The 22106-nt window shown below is 39.7% G+C and overlaps 1 protein-coding gene across 3 annotated transcripts; it reads right to left on the bottom strand.

Moving 5' to 3' along the window:
* Positions 1-25: 25 nt before the first annotated feature.
* Positions 26-21442, bottom strand: ptdss2 (phosphatidylserine synthase 2). 3 transcript variants are annotated; one of them, XM_063479250.1, is made up of 14 exons: positions 21235-21393; positions 20402-20733; positions 16640-16741; positions 13737-13819; positions 11528-11595; positions 10753-10887; positions 9071-9121; positions 8709-8822; positions 7746-7864; positions 7536-7650; positions 6626-6771; positions 5472-5657; positions 3043-3206; positions 26-2315 (listed from the first exon to the last, which is right to left on the bottom strand). In XM_063479250.1, exons 2-13 carry the CDS (start codon positions 20605-20607, stop codon positions 3053-3055), a joined length of 1479 nt encoding a protein of 492 aa, XP_063335320.1. In that variant the 5' UTR covers positions 20608-20733; positions 21235-21393; the 3' UTR covers positions 26-2315; positions 3043-3052. The 3 variants fall into 3 exon arrangements, with proteins under 3 accessions (XP_063335320.1, XP_063335318.1, XP_063335317.1); XM_063479248.1 differs by lacking the exon at positions 21235-21393 and adding an exon at positions 21406-21442 and having other exon boundaries at positions 26-3206; XM_063479247.1 differs by having other exon boundaries at positions 26-3206.
* Positions 21443-22106: the final 664 nt, after the last annotated feature.

Below are 22106 nucleotides of genomic sequence, written 5' to 3'. Positions count from 1 at the left end.
ATTCAGAAAAAAAGACTGTGCAAAGTTCAGTTTTTATTTTATTTTATTGAAAACATTATAAAAGTATGTGTTGCAGCAGCATATTCACTTTTTATGATCAACATCTTCACATTTACACAATCCAAGTTGAAAATGGCATTTACAGCAAGCAGTCAATGATCAATCTCCAGGAGACATGACTGCACAGGGTAGAGATAGCGAGGCATCTACCGCCCCCATGAGGCTGCAAGTGAAACTAAACTGAACCGCAAACACTAAAGTTCCTGTTTTTGTTTTTTTAAATTCCACTTCGATCCACACTGCTTCTACGTGTTCAAGTTATTTTTTTTTTATAATTCACTTGTTTCTAATGCAGAGCTGATGTGCAAATTCATAACTTGGGTTTAAGTTTTCAGTTACTTCAAACAAAAAACAGTTTTGACCAATTCAAGCCATGAACACAGGTACACAGTGGATACCCAGCCCGTGTCTGAAAGTATTTGATAGAGAAAAGGAAAGAAAAGAAAAAGGAAAAAAAAAAAAAACAAACCCCTCAAGCAGCCGAATTAGCACAGCACAGGTTAAACAAGCACAAAATCTGAAATATCAGCTAAACATTAGTTTGAAATTCACAAAGAAATCGCTGCAGTCAGAGCAAGAGCCACAACACTCAAACCACTGACAGGTGAAGTGATTAACATCGGTCACGTTACAAGGCAATTGTCTGCTGGGAAACCCTTGAGTCCATCCATAAGTAACTCCATCATGTACTTCCCAACTAAACAGACTAAACATTTCCCCCATAAACAGGGGCCTCCCTCAGAAGGTCAAAGTGGAGGACCCACTACAAATAACCCACAAGACCCAAAGAATACCTTATTAGCATCCCAGTGCCAGACACCAAAGAGCTCCCCTGGAGGCCCTTTGGCTGAGCCCTGTGTGGTCAGAGCTACCCAGGCAGGCAGGTGGTTTAAATGTTGCGGCAGGAGGTGCAGCCTTGCAGAAACAATGTTCAGCTTAGTGTTTGTGACCCTCTAATCTGAACATCTGAATCTGCTGGATTACATTCACGAGAAAACGACTGCAGCCTCACTAAAACAGACCAGAATTTGGATCTCATTTCACAGATATCATTTATGTAGCACAGAGTCACCAGGACACGGTGAGGAACACAGATTTAACTGAACCCCAATAGTCACAGGACACGGACGCAATGTTTTGGTAACAGTGAGAGTTTGGAGTGAAACTGGAACATGCTGATAATTCCAGTTTTTTCAGTTTGACCCCCCAAATTTTTTTAATGTAAAGCTTATTTATTTTGAAACACTTTCATGTTTCACTAGAGCAGCAATTAACACTTGTATTCATCATCAGATTAATCTGCTGATCATTTTAAGAAAATGTGTAAGCAAGTAGTGATTTGATGTTTTCAGGATGAATTCATTATCAGCATACTAATTGTGGCAGCTCTACATTTAGCAGCTGTCACCGACACAGATCAAAAGCAACTAAGACAATTCCTCATAATTAGGACTTTTTAGCTGTAATCGTGGCTGTACAGGTGAATTTGGTTTTAGCCGCCTGACCTCCAGGTGACCTTTTGTAACACTATAACTAGTCGCAGACACTGACGACGCTGAAACTCAGAAAGAATCAAAACAAGCAGTTTGAGGTGCATGGTACCTCATGGTGGATGGTACTTATGGCTTTAGCAAGAACCAGATCTTAAGCTTTGGCTGATTGCATGTGCAATATGGTGACCCTCGCAAAGCTGAGGAAAAAAAAAAAATCATAAAAACCCCCAAAATGTAAAACTGGAAGAATGTTTGGCATAAAAGGAATCGAATATTAAATTCTAAAGTGACAAATGGTAAAAAGTTTAGAGGAACACCCACATCTCTGCCATTTATCCTTTTTTTGTTACGGGGAACAAACACGTCACGGTCTGAGGAAAACCGAGCACAGCTTCCCATCAATGGGACTGTTGTGGATGTGGATGTTAGTGCTGCAGGTTTCTCTGAACCTCATTTCACAAAAAAGGAATCTAGTGTTTAGCAATGATTTACCCTAAAGAAATAACAGTGATAAGAAAACGGCTACAAAAAAAACACTCAAACTATATCCCAGACACCATGTATATTATTATCACCAGTTAAATAACTAGAATATAGTACATCTTGATTTTATTCTTTTTTAAACAAACTTCTCGTTCTTTTCAAGAACAAAGCTTGAGAGGAAACAAAGGCTTTGACCAGTTTTCCTCTCTTGTGTGTGATTAAAGGAGGATCCTGAGCAAGAACCCTCAAGGCTCAGTGCTTCCAGGAATGAACGCTGAACTGTAAATGAAAAAAAAAAGAAAAAAAAAAAAAGCTTAAATTGTCTTCCACATGTAAACAATACATCATGTACCTGGGACTAAACCTAGTGTAAGCTGTCAGAATGAATCAGGAATCAGCTGGTAAAGTAAGTGTCACTTAAACTAAACTGAACAGCCATGTGTTGTTGTCATTACTCGTGCCTAGGTTGATACTGAAGATTGCATAGTAGTGGATACTAAAACAGAATCCAGATCAGTCATTACACCTTCAGAAACTCCTCTAAATGCTCTCCTTTTTCTCACCTGCACTGATATGACTGCACTACACAGGATTAAGCATATTTACAGTGGCAGATATGTTCCTCCTCCATTCTTCTTCTCTCGCTTTTTTGTTTTTAAAGACAAAGTGCAGTTGAGAAAATGGAAAAATTATTGGTCACATCTACTTTCCGATTCTGTACTGATTCACCTTATCACCAAACATTCAAAATATATATATATTACTAATGCAAAACTATCTTGTCTGTTAATCCACCAAATGTTCTTTGAAACAGAATGAGGTAAATACCGGAAGTAGGACAATAACTACACATACACCGAATGAAAATTGCCCCCTTCACCCCCTTGCCTGTGTTATATGACTACTTGGTTCATGTAGGCACAAGAACAGTATGTGTCCATCCTCTAAGTGTCTTCTTGTGTTACATTTCTCCTCAACTCCTCTCACTGCCGACAGCGTGACTGACCGGCTTCCTCTCAGGACTTCCGCTGCCTCAGCGTCTCGGAGCTGCCGTTCAGTTTGCTGCGCCCGGAGGGGGTGGCCGTGCTGCCGTTGCCCAGCGGGCGGTCCCAGTCAGCGGGGGCTTCCTGTTTACGCCGGCGCGTCTCTTTGTAGCGGAGTGTGATGTCACTGTGAGAAGACAGAAGGAAAGAGCACACGCATTATTTATAGCGTGTCATCCCTGAGGGTCACGTCTTCCCAGATGGTTTCTGGTCCACTAACTTTTCTCACAGAAGGTTTCTTTGTTATAATTCCTACGCCTACACTATACACTGGATTATATTAAAAGAAAAACAAACAAACGAAACAGCTGATTACTTTAACAAACATCACAAACAGAAGATAAAGCTCTGCTCTCAAAGTCTCACGTGAGCTGCATTTCTTACTTTTTGAGAATAAGAAAAATTCCCAGTTTCTCTTTGTTAAATAAATCCATCACTACAGGAATCGATTAGTCACTCTGTATGAAATCCCTGCTTTTAGGAAGGTCAGGGGGAAAAATTAATAAAACAGAGAAGACCACCGACAGAGAAAACCAAATCAAACGACCCCTTTTGAGCAAGCACTTGGTGACAGTGGGAAGGAACTGGAAGGTAGATCCAGGCTCAGGGATGGGCAGACATCTGCCGCCACTGGTTGGGGGTGAGGGCAGGGACCTTTTGTGTATTTGACAACAAATGTCATTTGTGTGTCCCAAAATAAGCTGGATGCCATTCTAACAATAATAATATACTTTTTTCATTATACACACTACTACTTGACCACATTATACAGTGAAATAACATTTTGTTTCACTGCTATGCTGATAACACACTGCTCCATTTCCCAGTAAGGTTCAACAAGTTTCGTCAACCTTACAAACTGTTTAACCAACATCAAGAAACAGATATGTGCATTTAAAAACATAATAACAATAATAATAACATTATTATTATTATTATTATGATTATTATTATTATGATCATCATTATTATGATCATCATCATCATCATCAGGTTCTCGGTTTAAAAAAAAAAAAAAAAAAAAAAAAAAAAAATCACTTTGATCAGAATAACTGGATAATGGTACGCTTTTGTCTTTAGTCGACCAGAAGAAGTGGTTGAGCTGATCTCATTGGCTCTTGTCACATGATGGTTAGTGTGTGGGTGTGTCTGTGTGCGTGTGTGTGTGTGTGTGTGTGTGGGGGGGGGGGGGGGGGGGGGTATCAGTTCCTCTGGGTTTCACTGTCCTGACTCACTTTAACAGTGTCAGCACAAACTGAATGCCCTCTAGCGTCACTAAACTGACTGGAACTGAGAGTAAAAACGATGTGAAGGGAAATGAAGATGATAAAATTCACCACAGCAAGAATCCAATAAGTGCCATGCAGGAGATGGATCCATGAAGAGTATTAACTACGTTCTCTAGAGGATCCCATAGATCCTCTAATAATGATTATAGATCCAAATGGTGATGTGGTAGAAGAGTGGAAACAAACAAACAAAGAAAACAAAAACCCTACACTTTTCCCATACCTAGGACATTACTGCATTATTGCTGAGCACGAGCAGGAAGTAGTAAGGAAGGGGAGGGAAAAGGCAAGGGGGGGGGGAAGGAGAGGAAAACAGACAAGCTTAACATGCCAAGGCAGGCTGCACCTAACAACACAGCAAAGATAAGGCAGCTCAAAAAAATTGAATTACATTTAAAAAAAGAAAAGAAAAAGAACATACTCTATGAGCTCACAGGGAATAACCAAATCAAATACAGGAGCACACTGGATGGAGTCTCACACGTGTGAAGAGATCTTTCTTAAACTCTAATTAAACTGTATTTCCTCATCAGTCACCATGAACAGTGTATTTAAAGCAAAAGCGAAGTGCAAAACAGCAGCATGGAAACAGATTGTCATCTTTTCCTGCATGAGTGTATAAAGTTCATTTGGAAAACAGCTGCTTTTTGCCAATTCCCAACTTCCCTTTCTATAACTAGCATGTAAGATGTCTCTACAGATCCATAACTGGACTCTATATGAAACAGACCAGTGGAAAACCTACAGAAAGCTGACACACACAAAAACAATAACGTACTTAAAAGAGAAGAGCGACCCAAAGGCAGACTGGACCTGTCTCAAATAGACTGCACAGAGTCCAGTGAACCAAAATAGAAAAACAGAGCGATACTTTGGAGCCAATGTAGTTATTGTGTTTACTAGACACAAGCTAGAAATGGTTAAGAAGCTGAAATCTTTCCTCCTTACAGCCTAATTGTTTTACACGAGGAGCACAGACTTTCATTACATTTCAACAAACATTGTCTCTCACCCTCAGCTTCTCTTCCCGCCCCAAAACAAAACAAACAACAACCACAACAACAATTAAATAAATAAATAAAATAACCCATCCCACTACTTGCCGGATGAAAAACCGCCACATGGTCCAGATGAGTATGAGGAGGATTCCTAAAAACCAGCACTGAATGATAAGAGAAGGAATGGGCAGCATGATGGTGTGGGGGTCATACTTGACCACTATTAGGAACTCCGTTACTGTGATTGCTGATACCAGCCACGCCTGCTGGCCGAGCTTCTTGTGGAACTTCCTGTTGGGAAAATGAAACAATGTTATTATGGAAAAATTATTCAATAGGGAGGATACATTTACTTTATGTTTATTTTTAATATTTACTGGTTACATGTATGTCTGTGATGTAACACCGTAATGCACAGCACTATATCACTACCCATGCGTGTGAATAGTCAACAGTTAAATGATACTTCCATTTCTAGTCTACCAGAAATACTACAGTCTGAGTAATTATACGAATTTTGTTAGTGGACAACACTGGTTAAACAGAACTAGTACAGTACTGCAGTATTTAGCTATAGCAAATGAATGGATGTATGTAGGCTGTTCTACAATGAACTGGAATGCAATCAGAGTAAGTCCTAACAACATTCTGCACAGGAGCTGTGACGATGTTAACCTGCAAGTAAAGAAGTCCGCTAATGCTAGTCATACTTGGCAAACTAATCTGACACTGTGCGTGTGCGCCACACATTTCCCCTCATTTGGTATTTAAACAGTTAAAAATGGCTTTGGAATACATGGACATATTTAATTCAGTTTATTTTTATGAGACTATAATCCTTCAGGTTTAATCAGTTAATCAGTAGAAATATCTCTAGCTCCAACACGACCCAACACTGGAAAAATAGCAGAAAACGAAACATTTCTGTCTGTTTCTGTTACTGGTAACCATATTCTTATCAATGCACATGTTTGCTCATGGCTGGTATGTATGAATGGTGTTCTTACTAAATATTTTGCTGTGTATAGTACACAGAAGACTGACACATTTCTTCACTGCTGTGCTTATCTAGTTTTCTGATTTCAATTTGCACTATGACAACCAGTTTAAAACTCAAGAGCAAATACTTGATTAAACTGAATCAGTGCTGAATGTCAACAAGTTCTTTATTCGGTGTGTATACAACACATACAGTCTTTTATTATACACCCGGTCAAACTGTCCAACTCCCAAAAGAAAAGCTGCACATTGCTACTCACGGGTCATCCATGAAGTCGTAGATCTCCCTCATGGCTACGCCCCCCACGTTGACAAAAAAGACAAGGCGAAGCAGCACCAAGTAGTGTTCAGGAGGCATCCACAACACAAATTTCAGGTAGAAGGTGTTCAGCTCTGCCAACAGAAACTGGCGAGATAGGAGATAAAATATCCTAATTTAGAAGCACTGAGAACACAAAAACAACACAGAAAAGAAGAAAAAGTTACAACAATCAGTCCGTGTTGCGCACGCATTTCTCTTCCATTAGCTAACAAGAACTAGCCTTTTACATTTAGTGAACTAATTCAGGTGTCAGGCAGGGAACCAAAAAGAGAAAGAGCCCAACATAACTACGCCCATATTTGATGAATTACAAATCTGATATTTTTTTTCCTCTCTCCTCGATTCATGAAACACATTTCCTATGCGTCTGTTATGTAGTTATTTGAGAGTCCTTTCTAAGACGACAGGGCGGTGCTGTTTAAGCTTAATCTTGATCTATTGTCACAACAAGTTGTGGATTTGATGTTTATGCTCCACCCGCCTCTGCTCACATCGGGTGGTTGTCATGTTTGCAGCGTTACAATGTGTTGCTAACAGGGAAGTAGCAGAGTGGCATCTGGCGGACAAACTAAGCAACGCCGACATTCAAAACACGGCTGAAGGGTGTTTCTATGATCCCTTTTTTTTTTTTTACTTTTTCCAGTTTAATTTATCAATAGTCATGAATCCAGATAGAGATATATCAGCAATATATTAATCAATATATTGGTTAGGCCAGTACATGAACATGTATTATCAATATATCAGAGTCTAAATACATTACATTTTCTGTGCATTGTTAGTGCATGTTGATGTCATCATTTTTTGCAATGAGACAAATTTTTTCCCTTTATGTTAGCATTTCTTACCATAAAGATGATGCCTAACACAGCAAGCCAGCGGCGAAGGTTTGAAGCAGGCTTCCACTCAAACTTCACCCAGCTGTAAGGTGTGAACTGGAATGCTATACGCTTTATCTTCCCCCTGCCAAGTACAGACAGAGATATCATTAAATACAAACAAATACAGAAACCCAAGATTAAAATGTTTGCAAAGAAATGTCTTTTATAAAGTCATACTTGTATGTAGGAATGTTCCAGAGGCCCTGCCACTGATACGGTTTCATTGACAACCAGGCCAGGGTCTTCATGCCACAGTAGATCCCCAACCCATTGCACACTAACACATCCATGATCCACTAGATGGAGAAACAATTCAAGAAAAGGATAAGTGAGGTGCAGTAATCCTCCAAACCAACTATCACACACCTCTCCTCCACCTTGAATATAATTTACATTTACTATAACTAAGGTTTTTTGTGTGTAACAAGTAGCAACAGCAACTGCAGTATTTATCTTTACAGTCGTGATTATAATCACATAATACCTATACTGTCTGTTTATATTTGGATTTTTTCTATTGCTTTCCAGCAGTGCTCACTTGGCTTTACCAGCTACCCCTTCTGTTAATTAGACCACCTAGTTAGTTACTGGTATGAAGTTCTTATCATGCAAACAAATGAGCACTTCGTTGCCATTACAAATATCACTAGCAAAATAATTACTCCCGTGCTTCCACTTTCTGTGTTTTTACTTCTAAATGTGCTGAAGAGCAAGAGATCTGTGGCCCTCCCAACTTAACACATGATGAAAATAATTTGTTCTGCAAAATGTCCGTAAAACCCTTTAATTTTACTTTTAAATTTACAATACAATCCTTGTTTTGAAAATTTTATCTATTCACACTGTGGTTCAAACAAACTTCTTGTCCAATATGGACACATTTGAAAAGTATGTCCACATTAGGCAGGGTTATATCTGCAGTAAACACTGTCACGCTTTAAAGAGAAGACATCTTGATCTTATGTTCATTTCTCTTCAATGTGCCAAGCAATTTTTTTTTTTTAGATATTGTTCATTCTTACCATTTGTGCGTTATTACAAAAGACTCACTCAGAAAACTTAGACAAAACAACCAAAATAACCTCAACATGTGTCACACAGTATTTTGTAATTAGAAGAAAACAGCACAAATGTACGTACATGGTCCCACCAGCACTCTGAGAAATTAGGCAACTGGTGCTCCAGGCTATACTCCAAGAACTCAAACATGACACTGATTATCATACACATCCACCAATCCCGAATCATTAGAGTCTGGAGAAAAAAATAGAGTGTGAGGAGTTTAGCAAGATAACAGACAATAAACAATAAAAAGGTGCAACTTTATTTGTCAATAAATGATCATACTAGAATGGGAATGACCTCACTTGGTACTTATTGACTAGGTGCTCTGTAATAATTGCAAAGTCAAACCATTTAAATCTGTGATGTGTGCATAACAGCGAGGACAGCACGCTCAACTGCTTTTATGAAACATGTCAGACAGCTAATTCCAAACCTACCTTGATATACCATCCGAGAAAGTGAGCTGGCACGAAGCCATCCATCTTGTCCTGCAGAGACAAATGATGTTTAACAGCATGCCCAACTACAATTTTGCCCCTAAATCTTACACGTGAAAAGCCCTTTCATTAAACTGTTGATCGTGTTTAATGATCGTGTTATTGCATTTCTAAAGTTGGGTGCCGACAAATACCCCCTCAGCCTTTTACGACTGAGGGGTAAAAATAACTCTTTTTTTTAGGGTCAACTGGAAAGAAAAACAGATGTGAAATGTAAAAGTGAGATCAGAAATCAAATGTGACATAATCAGATGCAAACTATAAAGTGACATTTAGAATCTGCAAATATATCATTCCCTGTAAGCCAATATGTTGTCAATACAAACAATAATTATTAATCACTCCAAGCCTGTATATTGACTGCTCTCCATTTATCTACACATAAATACAATGCACTGTAAGAAACTGCACACAGCTGCTCCTTCAGTGTTTTATATCCCAGCAGCCACATGTAAGCACCAGAACCCTGATCTTGATAACCATGCAGCCACTGATTTGTGAAATTCCACATCTGAGTGCAGTGCCAACTGTCCACCGTACTTACTGCAAAGTAGCCCATTTAACAGGGAGATGTGTTGCATTACACTGGTAGCGGATCATGATAGGCATCCTATGGTTTCTAACTTTCCATTAAATCACAGATCTGTGACTGTCTGTGTATTTATTAACATTTCCAAAATGCATTTCAGTTCATTGAGCCCTGTTTTAAGTTTCACTGCTCCACTGATATAACCCAAAACAGCAAGTGTGCTTGGAGACACACACAGCCTGTGCTCTAAAAAGTCCTGCTGCTTTCTACTTGTGCTCGGACAGTTAAAATAAGACCGTCTGTGTTCAAATAAAGCATCGCATCTAGTTCACACTGGAAACAGGAAGAAATGAGCACAGAGAGTACTGGGTCACTGAACAGGACAAAGCCTCTTTGGGCATCACAAAGCACAAATAAAATGCAATTAAACACACAGTTCCACCCTTACTATTTGGATCATATTATCTCTGCTTAGTAACCCAGCACATTTTTATGTATTAATTTTTTAGCTTGTCCATTTCACATGCAACTTCCTACAACCGAAGTAAAGTTTATTTATAAATATGTGGCTTTAATTTGACATTTTAAAAAGTCTATTCACAGAAATGGGGTTTTAGAGGCTAAAAATCAGACTATTAGTGGAGATGGGCTCTGGGTCATGGCAGCAGAGAGAGGAAGGCCTGGTTCTATTGATGGACTGTAATCTGCCCCAGACTCAAACTGCTGCACACCTCTACAGTAACTGTATTCTTGTGTGTGTTTGAGAATGAAAGAGAGATAAAGCAGAAGAAAAAGAGATAAGAGAAGTTTTACTTTAACACAAAAGGCTATACACAGATTCATCTAAGCTGCCATATTTTTTTTCTGTATCTGGGCCACTTCCTTATTAGCAATAATTGAGGACAATATACACAAAATTATAAATGCATGACTGGACAAGAAATGTTACTTTTAGGAAGGTGGCCTGTTTCTTACTGAGTTGTTTTCAATGACATAATACTATCAAAAATTCAAGTCTTACAAACATTCCTACCTGCAAAGATACACAGGAGAGAAAAAGTAACGTAAAAAGCAAAAAAATTCATTCTCTCACCCAGATGTTGTGGAAAGGGTCTGTAGTGTTTCCAGGGTCATAAATGAGGCAGTTTCCCCCATAATCGCGCTCAGGGAGAGGAACCCCCAATTTGGGGTCAATGTACTTCATGAACTGTCGTCCATCGTGCACCGTCTGGATAAAAGAGGATAAGAATAAAAGCAAGTACCACCAGAACTTACATTTCTACACGGGCTACATCAGATGGTGTCCTCCTTCAGTTAACGGCAGATTTCTGTGGCATAAAAGTAAAATTTTATTGCTTTTTACCTAGCAACAACTTAAAATTATCCTCGTACAAACAGGAAGTAGATGCTTAAATATACCCCCCCTTTATTCTTCTTCTTTTACAGTGTCCAGGGCAGTCTGAAGGGTCTGGCTCAGTGACAATTTAATTAAATTGGGAGAGTGAAAAGAGGCTTCCAGGGATCACAGCAGAAAAAGCACCAGAGACTGGAGCAGACATGTGATAGTGGGAGGGAAAAAAAAGCCCGATATTTTGCCCAGGCTTGACTACACTTTTAAGAAGTACTTATGGACTCCATCTGGCCTTCCTTTTGGAAACCACCATTATAATTAAATGTCAAAGCAAACGTCCAGAAAACCTGTGTCATCAAAGTCACTGAGTAGAAAACTCAAAAAAAGAAGTTTGATGTGGGAGTGAAAATTGTCATGTGATTGTGTACAGAGTTCCCATGAGCTAAGAATTTGCATTGCACGTGTTGATCTGACGTGTTTTAGCCTTTCCAGGCAGCAAAATTCTCACCACACCAACCTGAAACAGGATGAAGATGAGGAACAGTTCATAGACGACAGTGACGCAGAGCCAGAAACGCCAGTAAGCTAGAGCGAGAGAGAGAAATCAGTTACACTGAATACAAACTAAATTAGTACTATGTTTTTTAAAGACAAGGAAAAAACAAATAATAACAATGTTACATGACAATTTCCTATGTGCTGAACATTCCATGTTCCAAATCTAACTACTTCACTCAGTCCAGAGTAATATTTTACTGTCCGGTTACATAACTCCAACGTTGCTGCCCCAAGTTTGACATTTACTCTTCCCACTAGTTTTCCAACAAAAACACCATAAACAAACGTATAATGTGGGTTTTGGTTACAGACATTTAAAAAGAGCACCTGACGACACATACAGAAATGAGCTGCTAGGGGTCCTGGTATTTGGTTCAACCCCAAATCATTAGTTCATTTCCACTAATAAACATCTGCCTGAATTACCTCAGTATACACATAATGTCATAATGTGTTTTTGAAGATTTAAGTCAGAGATCGTGATTTTCATTAAGAAATAAAACATCAAGTAAAAGGACTGATATATAGTGTGGTAAACACCAATCTCAGTCCTAAAGTCCCACATGAGGAGTGCTTTTATTTCAACTGCTATTGAGCTGAATTATTGTGGTGATTCACATTCACAAGCTCAGTTTCCTTTGACACACCCAGCCCGTGATTCAGCAGGAGCTACAGGTTTTAAATCTGAAGGACGAAAAAACAAACAAAAAAAACCCTACTGGGTCTTTTTCCCATGATTGTAGTCTATGGAGAGCCAACTGTAAGGTGGCAATGTGAATAACACCAGAACCTACCCTGCTGGATTAACAAGCAAAAGACTGAAGCAATTGCATACACACACAACCACATCCCCTCGATCAGCCCACAAAGGTGCGAGTAATGCAGCCAAATACTCGCTCGACTACTTCATGCCTACCTACAACCGACAGCATTGAGCATGTCGCTGCATCTGCCTTCCACGCCCTGTTTTCCCTCCTTCCTTCCTCGCTTTCCTTCTGGAGTTAGCTGTTGTGTGTGTGTTGTGCGGGAGATGTTAAGTGTTTTCTGCATGAAAGCTCTGTTTAAAAAGCAGTGAGTGCTCTTATTTAAATAGTAGCACCTTTTACAAACTGCATCAGATTTAAAGAAGGAAAAGATAACTATCTGTTAGGATGCAAGTTTACAAAAGCATTAGAGCAGAAATCCAACTGCCACAGCTCACGTGCTGCAGTCAGGCACGTAGATTTTTCTACCTGGGCAACAGGTTTTAGTACAAGCATAATCAACAATTGCTTTTCACATGTCCTACAACAGCTTTGTATTTCAGTGTCGTATAATGCATACAAGTAACAGATTACTCTTTCTCTCCCTTTTCCCATGCATATGCCCTGAAAACCCTGCATCTGTATTGTAATGAAATGTCATCTCTTTCCATCCACTCCCGCTTGGATGACAAGATCAAAGATGTTTCATATAAATTCATTTGCATGGCACGAGCAAAAGCCTCTTTGTGGAGACCTTACCAACAGTTTAAATACATTAAAAGGTAAACAACTGTATCAGATGTGAGCTTGTCACAAACTGCCATTTTCAGTGGTCACTGACTAATGCCACTGCAATGCTTAATGCACTGTTTATTTACTAGAACCATATAGCCCATTATAAATTAGTCACTGAGCTTTAAAGCCTCATAAAAATGAATGATTTGGGATCGTCTGTACTGTCTGCAAACTCATTTAAATTGATGACTGTCTTCAATCAGCTGCTGATTCTAACCAGGATGTGTATTTTCCATTAGGAGGATGAGAATGTTATTACTACCGACTGAACTGCTGACTCAACTGTCAGCTGCTTTTAATGACAAACATATTTTTTATATAATCCGTTTTCACAATCCCCTTTCAACCTTTGTTTTAAAGCATTTCAACCATTTCACTTATCTGGAAGCTTTAAGAGGCCAAACAAATGTCAAACTGGCATATCCTGGATGTTGTCCAGTATTTAATGAAAGGTAATAAAACAGACCAGGGTTCAATAAAAAGAAATAAAAAGAGCACTACATGGCTTTAATATGAACTTCGACTTGCATTTCCAAGTGCCAACTTTGTTAACTTATGCTATATTCTCAATAAAAAAAGAGAGATTTGACATGAATTACTTTAACCTGGTGATAAATGTGCTTTTCATACCTGGATGCGGTCTGGTGAAAGGTCCATCTTTGGCCTGTGTCACTCCAAAACAGAGGAACACCAGGATGCTGGCCACAATACCCCTAGAGGACACACATTTGGGAATTCATTGGGATCACAAAGACTTCTGTATTGATTCCTCATATAATGTGTTCTTACTGAACCACCAACAAACAAACAGCCTATTTTCATGTCTTTACACTATGAAAAATGTGAACCTCTATGCTAACTACTTCTCCAAAAACCTGGAATCCAGCGTTCAAATTACAGATATGAGACTGGAATGTGGGTAAACTGAAAAAACTGTTTGTCATGTGTAACAAAAAGGGTCCAGCTCTGTGTTTGAAGGAAAAAACAAAAGGACAGTACAACAACATTTAACCATTTGGAAAGTGTTGACCCAAAACAAATTAGTATGTGAGAAAAATTAAATCTTGTCCTTAACCCAATTGGCCTACAATTCCACCACATCATTGTTCAAGTCTCAGAAGTAGCTACAGGACACATCTAAGGGCGATGGCTCAACATGCTCACCCAGCGTGTTCAATTAAGACATGAAGTTCACCTGTTTGTGTTTATTAGCTCAGTCAAATTGTGTTTGTCCATTACTGTGACTTCAATTAAAATCAGTATGCATTTCAAAGGGGCCAAAAGGCTTTTATCACAGCTACACATACAAGTCTCATATTTCAACCCCGTTAACCTTTAAGATCTGTGATGTCAGATCAATCAAACAAGGCATGAATGGGAGCATAATGGCTTGGAGAATTAATAATTAAATAACTTGAATCTGGAGGTCTGGTCTACTTCTTCTATTTCAATATTACAACTTCATTTGTGTTTATTAAGAATCAGACCAGCTAAGTTGAGCTTAAGTTGCTGTTGATTTAAGCTCTGAAAACCGGATGACCAGACGAGGACACTGTCCTGACCTTACAAGTAAACAGAGCAGGCTTAAAAGACTGAGCATACAATGGGATTACAGTGCGTGCTAGCCAACAAGCGTAGGAGCATGAGCATGTGAGATTTAGGGATCAGTTTCTTCACTGTGTGAGTCTGGAATCAAATGAATGTGTGTTCAAAGAATACAACACACAAAGTGAAGTTGTGTGTGAACTAGAGAGAGTGGTCCCGGATTGCAGGGTTGACTGGGAGTCGAGGAGTAACCAAGCAGTGCCTGAGAGTGAGCTCCGCTTCCAGGGTGAAGCTCTTAGGGTATTTATCCCAAGGAGCCGGACTACGCTGATGGCAGCAAATCCTGTTAAGGAGCATCCACACAAACGCAACCTACAAATCACCCCATCTGTCGCAAACACACATCATTGATAAAGCCTGTTTTGTGCCTGACCTTCTCAATACACCTCATAAGTACAAAGTAAAAACAACTAACTATAACCCTGCTTTGTTTCAGATTTTTTAACTGTAACACACGTAAATGGGAGTTTTAAGCCACATGCAAACTTGCCTTGACTAAATCTCACTGTTTGAAATACAAGAAGCTATAACAAACACTATCAGGGACAGGTCTGATCATTTCCATATTTATTCAGCAGCATGGCAACAGCTCAAAAAAAAAACTTTAGCCACAAGAAAAACAAGTTCTGCAACAGCTTATGTATTCCCATAGGAACACTGCTCTGGCGCAACCAGCCTGCAGAGCACTTTGAAACTCAACTAAACCTCCTGCTTACTGCCTTTTCCTACCAGGAAGCACAAAGTAGCTGGTACAACTTCCAGCAGTCGCTCTGCAACTTTCTGTAGTTTGCAGTAATAAAAGAAACTGAAATAATTTGGCATTTATCCAAGTCTCTGTGGTTTCATGAACGTGATAAAGTTGGATGTATATTTCTCTCCAAAGTTTAAATAAAACCCATTAAATCTATTTGCTTGTCGCTCAACTCATATTTATAGTGTTCTTTTCATGGCCAAGGTGGTTTTATACATGGCCTTGAAAGCTCAAGGTGAGTGTGATTGTAAAGGCTAGTGACTCATCTCAAATGGTGACTTTTGCTCCTTGCCCATGTTTATAGGAAATAAGTGGTTTATTCCAAGTGTTGTTTTAAAAAAAAAAAAAAAAAATCAGAATAGCTACTGGTTGGTTGGTTGCATTGCGGCGTTTCCCCCACATTTAGATTTGATCTATTCTCCAAGTATGTCGTGACAAAAAAAACCACTGAGCAATAAAATGTGCTGTCCCTCATGAAGCAGTGAACTCAAACCTCAGCAGTCTGCACCTGCTGCTGTTCCAGTTAGAGTGACAGTCTGACTCATAGCCCATCTCCAGAACAGAAGAAGAGCTGCTGCTGCCAGTTGCAGTCTATAGCGGTGGAGATAAAAGTATGTAAGACTGAAATGAGATGCCCTCTGCAGAAGCAGCAGAATGACATGGAATATGACCACAATAGCAACCTAGTTCAAGACCCAGCCAGAAGGGAAAACACAAGGTAGGAAGGGCTGTAGCTAGCTGGTTAGCTGGAACTAAATTTCCAAGACTTTCAGCCAGTAAAGCTATTGCTGATAGAGTCGCTCTCATGGGTGAATACAGAAATTGAAAAAAAAAAAAAAAAAAAGAAAAGAAAAAAGAAAAATCTTAAATGAGTTGTTAAATATACATGGGCCGACACAATGGTAAAGTTCCATATAATATCCCGCATTATATGGAACTTCACTTTGGAGATGGTACTAGGTCCAAATAATCCTGAGACTTGGTTTTGCAGAACATCACCTTGACATTGCCCTGCCCAATAAAATAATCTCTCTCTCTCTCTCTCTCTCCATAAACTGGTGCAAAAATGATATCATAAAGCTTCAGTTTAAAAGCCTCCTGGGGTTAAAGTAGATTTTTGGGGGCCTGCGTTTTGGCTTTGGTGACACTGAGGAAAGGAGAAATGCAGCCTACTGACCTTTTAGTGTTGTAGGCCGTGTCCTGAGGAGTCTCCTCCAACAGCGTGACGTAGACTAGAGCGCAGGTCAGAATGAACAGCACTGTGACAGTATGGGCTCGCCTGCAGTGAAAGTGGGGGAAAGGACAGATAAAAGGATGATAGTACCATTTGTAGGACAGAAAATTCAAATACCAGTCACCACAGGACATTAAAAAACAACAACCAAAAAAAACCCCTAGATTGGCTGATGTTGTCTGACATCACCATGGGACAACGTTGAGCAACACTGAGATAACAACACAATATTGGTACGGTCTAAACAAATCTGAACGTAAATCTGCTTTTTGCAAAAAACATGTTTGTTACCTCCAAATATCAAAAGGCATATATGGGGGTAAATCAAGGACAAAATACAAGATGAAATCTGTTGGGAAACTGTGTTGCTACAGCTAAAAATAGTTACAAAGTGTGTGATAAGCTTCAGTTCAAACCTTTCTTTAACTTAAAGTCAAAAATAGCTTTTGCATCAAATGCCTCATGCCTGACAGTGGATGGAAAAGCTTTATATCAGGTCTGTTTAAACAACAGAATTTGTATGCTCTGGCAGACAAGGTGAGCTAGAGTTTGATAGCCATGTTGTTGGCTACAGGCCCAAGCTGTATCTTCCATCACCCCATGTCAGCAAACATACTTTGGCCTCTGTGGTGTGACATTCTAGTTGTTTAGATATACGTCCATGCAACCTGAGGTATTTACCTCAGCTGACAGGGCAAAGTTTTACGATAATGTCAGGGTCAAGAGAATACACGCTATATAATGGGAGATTTCTCAATTAGAAATAGACAAAAGGACCTGAATGGTCTTTGGAACGCTGACAATTGCATAACAGTTGATAAGTTCTAGAAAGACAAATGGGGTGACTGCTGAGAACAGTGGCAGAGTCACTGAGTTTCCTTATCACTCCTGGAATGTTCACGCTGATCAGGCTGCAGGTGGACTGAGTCAGTATTCATTAGGGAGGAGAGATTTCTGGGAATAAAGCTAATCCAGATATTTTTAAAACTCATTTTGTCTGTTGGTTAAAACCCCAAAGTGATGGGTTATAAACCCCGACACCAAGTGGCATCCAAACATGCAACATGTAGGTGAACTGTTAAGCTTAAGTAAATAAAAAACAATCAACACTTGTGTTGACCTGTTTACATGACAGCGTGTACCAATGACTGATCTGAGTGCTGCTTGTACTAGTTACAAAGCACTTACAGGAAACATTTGTACAATGACTTTTTTTGTTACTTAACCATTATGTGAATACCTAAATATCTGTAATAAGCAAAGACAAAACCGTGTGACAACCAAATGTCAACCATAACACATCTTACATGACAGATGCCATCACACCTCAAGTTTTAAACCTTTTTAAACAATTATAGCAAGTGTATTTTATTCCTACCAGCCCTCTCATTAATGAAAGGGTCACCAGCTGCAGTAGCCTCTTAACATTTTGGGGTAAACAGCCAAAGGATATATACTTTATAAATCTAAATAAATAATTTAGATTAAAAGAAAAAATAATTAAAGGGGACCTGAAAGTGCAGTATAGCAATTCTATAAGAAGCGTTTTTTGTTTTTTTATAAATAATAAAGTGCCAACTTTAAATCACATTTCTTTTGGCTTCAAGCTTGATGTGCAAGACAGCACACCAGGTATTGTCAGCCTTTTTCCTGTTCCACCTCCTTATCCAACCTGTTTGGCTGGAGCCACAGGGGGAGGACATGGTTTCTCTCTTCGTTGACAACGATACACCACCACCAAGAGTGGAAAGGTGCAGCGGAAATACTGGTTTGGTGCAACAGAGCGACCAGCTAAGCTTAGAAACAAAGTGCACCTCTGAGCTTGAAGTTAAGATTAAAAAAAAAAAAAACAGAAGAAAAGATTCTGCTTTATGCCAGCCTCATGACTAATCATAGTCTAGATTTAAGGATGAAATTGGGTTAAAATAGCCTTCGACTTTAATGACAAGCAGACAAACTAACAATTTAATACAATGTGCCTCCTTGTCAGTTTCATCTAATCAGACATTTGCCGAAACCAGTGTGAACAAAACTGCCATCATTTTGAAATCCCTCAGCATTAAATCAGTTTAAGGGAAAATAAAAGTGGAACGCCAGCACAATCACATTTAATAAGTCTGAATTCTTTATAAGGCATATTAAAACTTTGCCAAAAAAAAGAAAAAAAGAAAAAAAAGAGTTTGGTGTTGTCAGTTCCTTCCTGTGCCAGTGAGGCAAGCTGAATGTCATGTGCATACCATTTTTAACCAAAAGCTGCTGCCATACAGCTTTCTACTATGAACTCTGAACCCTTGGGAGACACAGAGTCCATGTGGTGCCCTACCACCTACACACTTGGAAATACACCAACAACTGCCATCTTTTTCCTAACCTGCTTCATACATGCAGGTTTATCATCTGCAGTCAGCACTTGAAAATGTTCCACAAAAAAGGTTCAATCTTACAAATAACTGCAGAATGTAAATTCAAATGACTGACAGGAAGAACCACTTTCCGTTCTTGTTTTTTAATGCGTTCACGTATGTAATACTAGACGGCAAAAATTCAGGATGCAATCGGTTTAACAACACCCACAGACTGTTGTTATGTTGACCCCTAAAGCAAACAGCTAAAAAGCCCTAGAAGCCAGCTCTAAACTTTACAATGCTACGTCGTAAGACTGCATCTGGGTGACTGCCGACACATTTAATTGCCACATAAGTGGGTAAAACCTGGTTTAGGTTCAGTCTAATACAGCAACCCTGCCTTCATGTATTTGTCAATACTGTTCTGGACAAGTGAGCCTGATTATTAATCCACATAAAACAAGATTCTTGTATTTTCATAACTGCAACAGACAAAGGTATTTTAGCTCCTGATAACACCTCACTACAGAAACCTGATGCCAAGGCCGTACCACAGTAATGAGAAATTCTCATTAAGGTTCCCACTGGGAGGACCAGTCTCCTCAGCTGCCAATGATATTGGATAGCTTAGCAGACTCTTATTCAATCCATTTTTTTTTTGTACACAAAGCAGAAATGAAAACCGCACACACACTCAGAGAAGCTTAAATACTCCTCGAGTAACAGGCTGGAAAGCTAACGTAGCTATAAATTAAAAAGGGCTGCAGAAGAGAATGACACTTTTCCAGACTAGCTGCATACCATATCCTAACAAAACCCGTGTCCTGCAACATGCGTGTGGTATTCCCATTGTGCATGCTTTTTTCTTTTTTAGTAGGCTTATACATACTTTTGTTTACGTCATGAGAAATAAAACGTGTGGTGTTAGGAAAGGCAAATGAAGTATGTGCTCATTTCTACAGTTTGCAGGACAGGCATTATACCTGGCACACCTTCAGATCTGTCGTGAATGTCAAAGAATCTCTCAAGTGTCATATCTGAGCCCTGAGCTTGGATGTGCAATGTGAGCATCCATGACAACACTGCAAACCCCACAACACCTTTAGAAGTGACATTTAGTGGATCCTGTTTACTGGAATAGTTGCACCAGGATGGAAAAACAACAACAAACATTTCAGTTTGACCTGACATTTACAGCAAGGTCACATTATCTGCTGTCATTAATGGAGGTCGCTCTGGGCCTGTCTTTCAGTTCACCTTGAAGCATATATCACACCCTGCTGTCAACTAACATCTGCTTCCTCCCCTTCTGTCTCTGCAGGAGCTGTGAACTTGCACTGACACCGACACAAACACTCACCAGAAAAAGGTGTTGGTCCCGTCGTCGTAGACTTCGCACTCTGTGTTTCTCCGGTGCAGACTCTCCCTGGAGGTCTGCTTCATCACCTTGGCTTTGATCGCTGTGCTCTGATCCGGACACGCTGGATCCACGGAGCCGTTGTTAACCTGCTCGCCGAGGCTCTTGCCCGCAACCACGCCGCTTTTCTTCGACTCCAGCTTGGTCATGGTTCTCACCGACCAGCCGCCCTGCGCTGCTTAAAAAAACTGATCCCGTGCGCTTTGGTTTATCCCTGAGCTTTGCTCCCGTCTACTGTCATCCGCGTCAGCCCCACCCAAGTGGCTGTCAGCATCCTGTGGTGGTCGGGGGAAATGAACGTTACCAGGGCGACACTTGAAGGGTGGGGAGAATAACCTGAAAATCACGCCCTGCTGCTGAGCTGACCTGCCCGGCACGGACAGCCGCACACACATGCAGATGAGAAATGCAACTGAGTCAGGTTTGACACCGCCTACTTATTTTAAAGCGTTTCTACATAACCTTCACAGTAACACTTCTATGTGTCAGCAATGGCGACCACTTTCCCACATGCCCACTGGGGAGAGGAGGGGTGGGGGGTATTACACGGTAAACAAATCACTGTGCCTGCACTTCGATGGGTGCGTAGCGTTGATATAAGGCAGCTTGGTGAACTGCGTTAGCTATTTGTAGCAGTTTGACCTTGCCAGCGAGACTGCGTTGACTGACAAGCTCCTTATCAATTAACCAATCAAGGCAAAACCGTAATTACTTATGCCATTATTGATCAGCTAGCTATTCCTTGCCGGGAAAATAATCAAGCTAACATTACTTACCAGCTGAATTTATGGGCTTACTGACCGGAGTCCGAATGTATTTTGAAAATAGAAAAAGCTACATTTGTATAAAAGTAAAAGAACCCGAGGAACAAATTAAGTATACTGGTGTATTACTGTAGCCCGTCTTTATTGATACTACTAACAGATAAACCGCATCAGCAACCTTACCGTCTACGCGCGTCACGTGGGCATAGCGAAAGCGCCGGTGTGTGGTTGAGCAACCAAGCCGCTTCCGGTTTATTCGTTTCACAACAAAGTTCTCTACGATGCGCTACATTGAAGCAATTTTATTTTGAAATACAAATATTTCATTTAGAAGTTGAACTCTCGTTACTCACCGTAAATTTAACACATTGATAGCCTGACCTATTTGGCGGGTTTAGTTAAGGACCATCCGTTTACATGTAATATTGATAAGTAAATGGTAAGTTTTAGAAATTTCGCAGTAACAGTAGGGTTTAATGCAAGTAACTGCAAAAAACGGCACTGTTAACTTGGTTAGACTATAAAACTATTATTAAAACCGCATTGTTTTGGCTAGTGCTATATATGGGCATTTGATATGTCGTCATTTCCGCCTAGTTGAAAAGTCGGACGTTATTTGCATACAGAAATGGTTAAATAATCAGTTAAATATAAATAAACAAAATGGTATTTGTACTTATTATTTAAAGCAAACTTTTTTTTAGAGTTTTGTTTTTCATATGACAAAATGATATGCGTAATTGTTTCAGAGAACATACAAAAGCATTGCCAGGTTATTCAGTAAAACTCATGAGTTATAAACAGCAACTGCGCTGACTTTCTGATGACGTGAAGCATTACATGCATAAAGTCAGTGAAAAACATAAGAAGCATAAAATCCAAAC

The sequence above is a fragment of the Pelmatolapia mariae genome, linkage group LG7 (genome assembly GCF_036321145.2).
Source record: "Pelmatolapia mariae isolate MD_Pm_ZW linkage group LG7, Pm_UMD_F_2, whole genome shotgun sequence".
Lineage (NCBI taxonomy): Eukaryota > Metazoa > Chordata > Actinopteri > Cichliformes > Cichlidae > Pelmatolapia > Pelmatolapia mariae.
This window is presented reverse-complemented; position numbering and strand designations above follow the sequence as displayed.

Excerpts from the sequence above, each read along its gene's own strand:
- ptdss2 (XM_063479248.1), bottom strand. The coding sequence starts at position 20,607 with ATGACCAAGCTGGAGTCGAAGAAAAGCGGCGTGGTTGCGGGCAAGAGC. Across the intron at positions 10,888-11,527 it reads TCATCTTCATCCTGTTTCAG|ACGGTGCACGATGGACGACA; the intron begins GTTGGTGTGGTG and ends TCTTTTATCCAG. Across the intron at positions 7,865-8,708 it reads CAGAGTGCTGGTGGGACCAT|TGGATCATGGATGTGTTAGT; the intron begins GTACGTACATTT and ends TTCTCCATCTAG.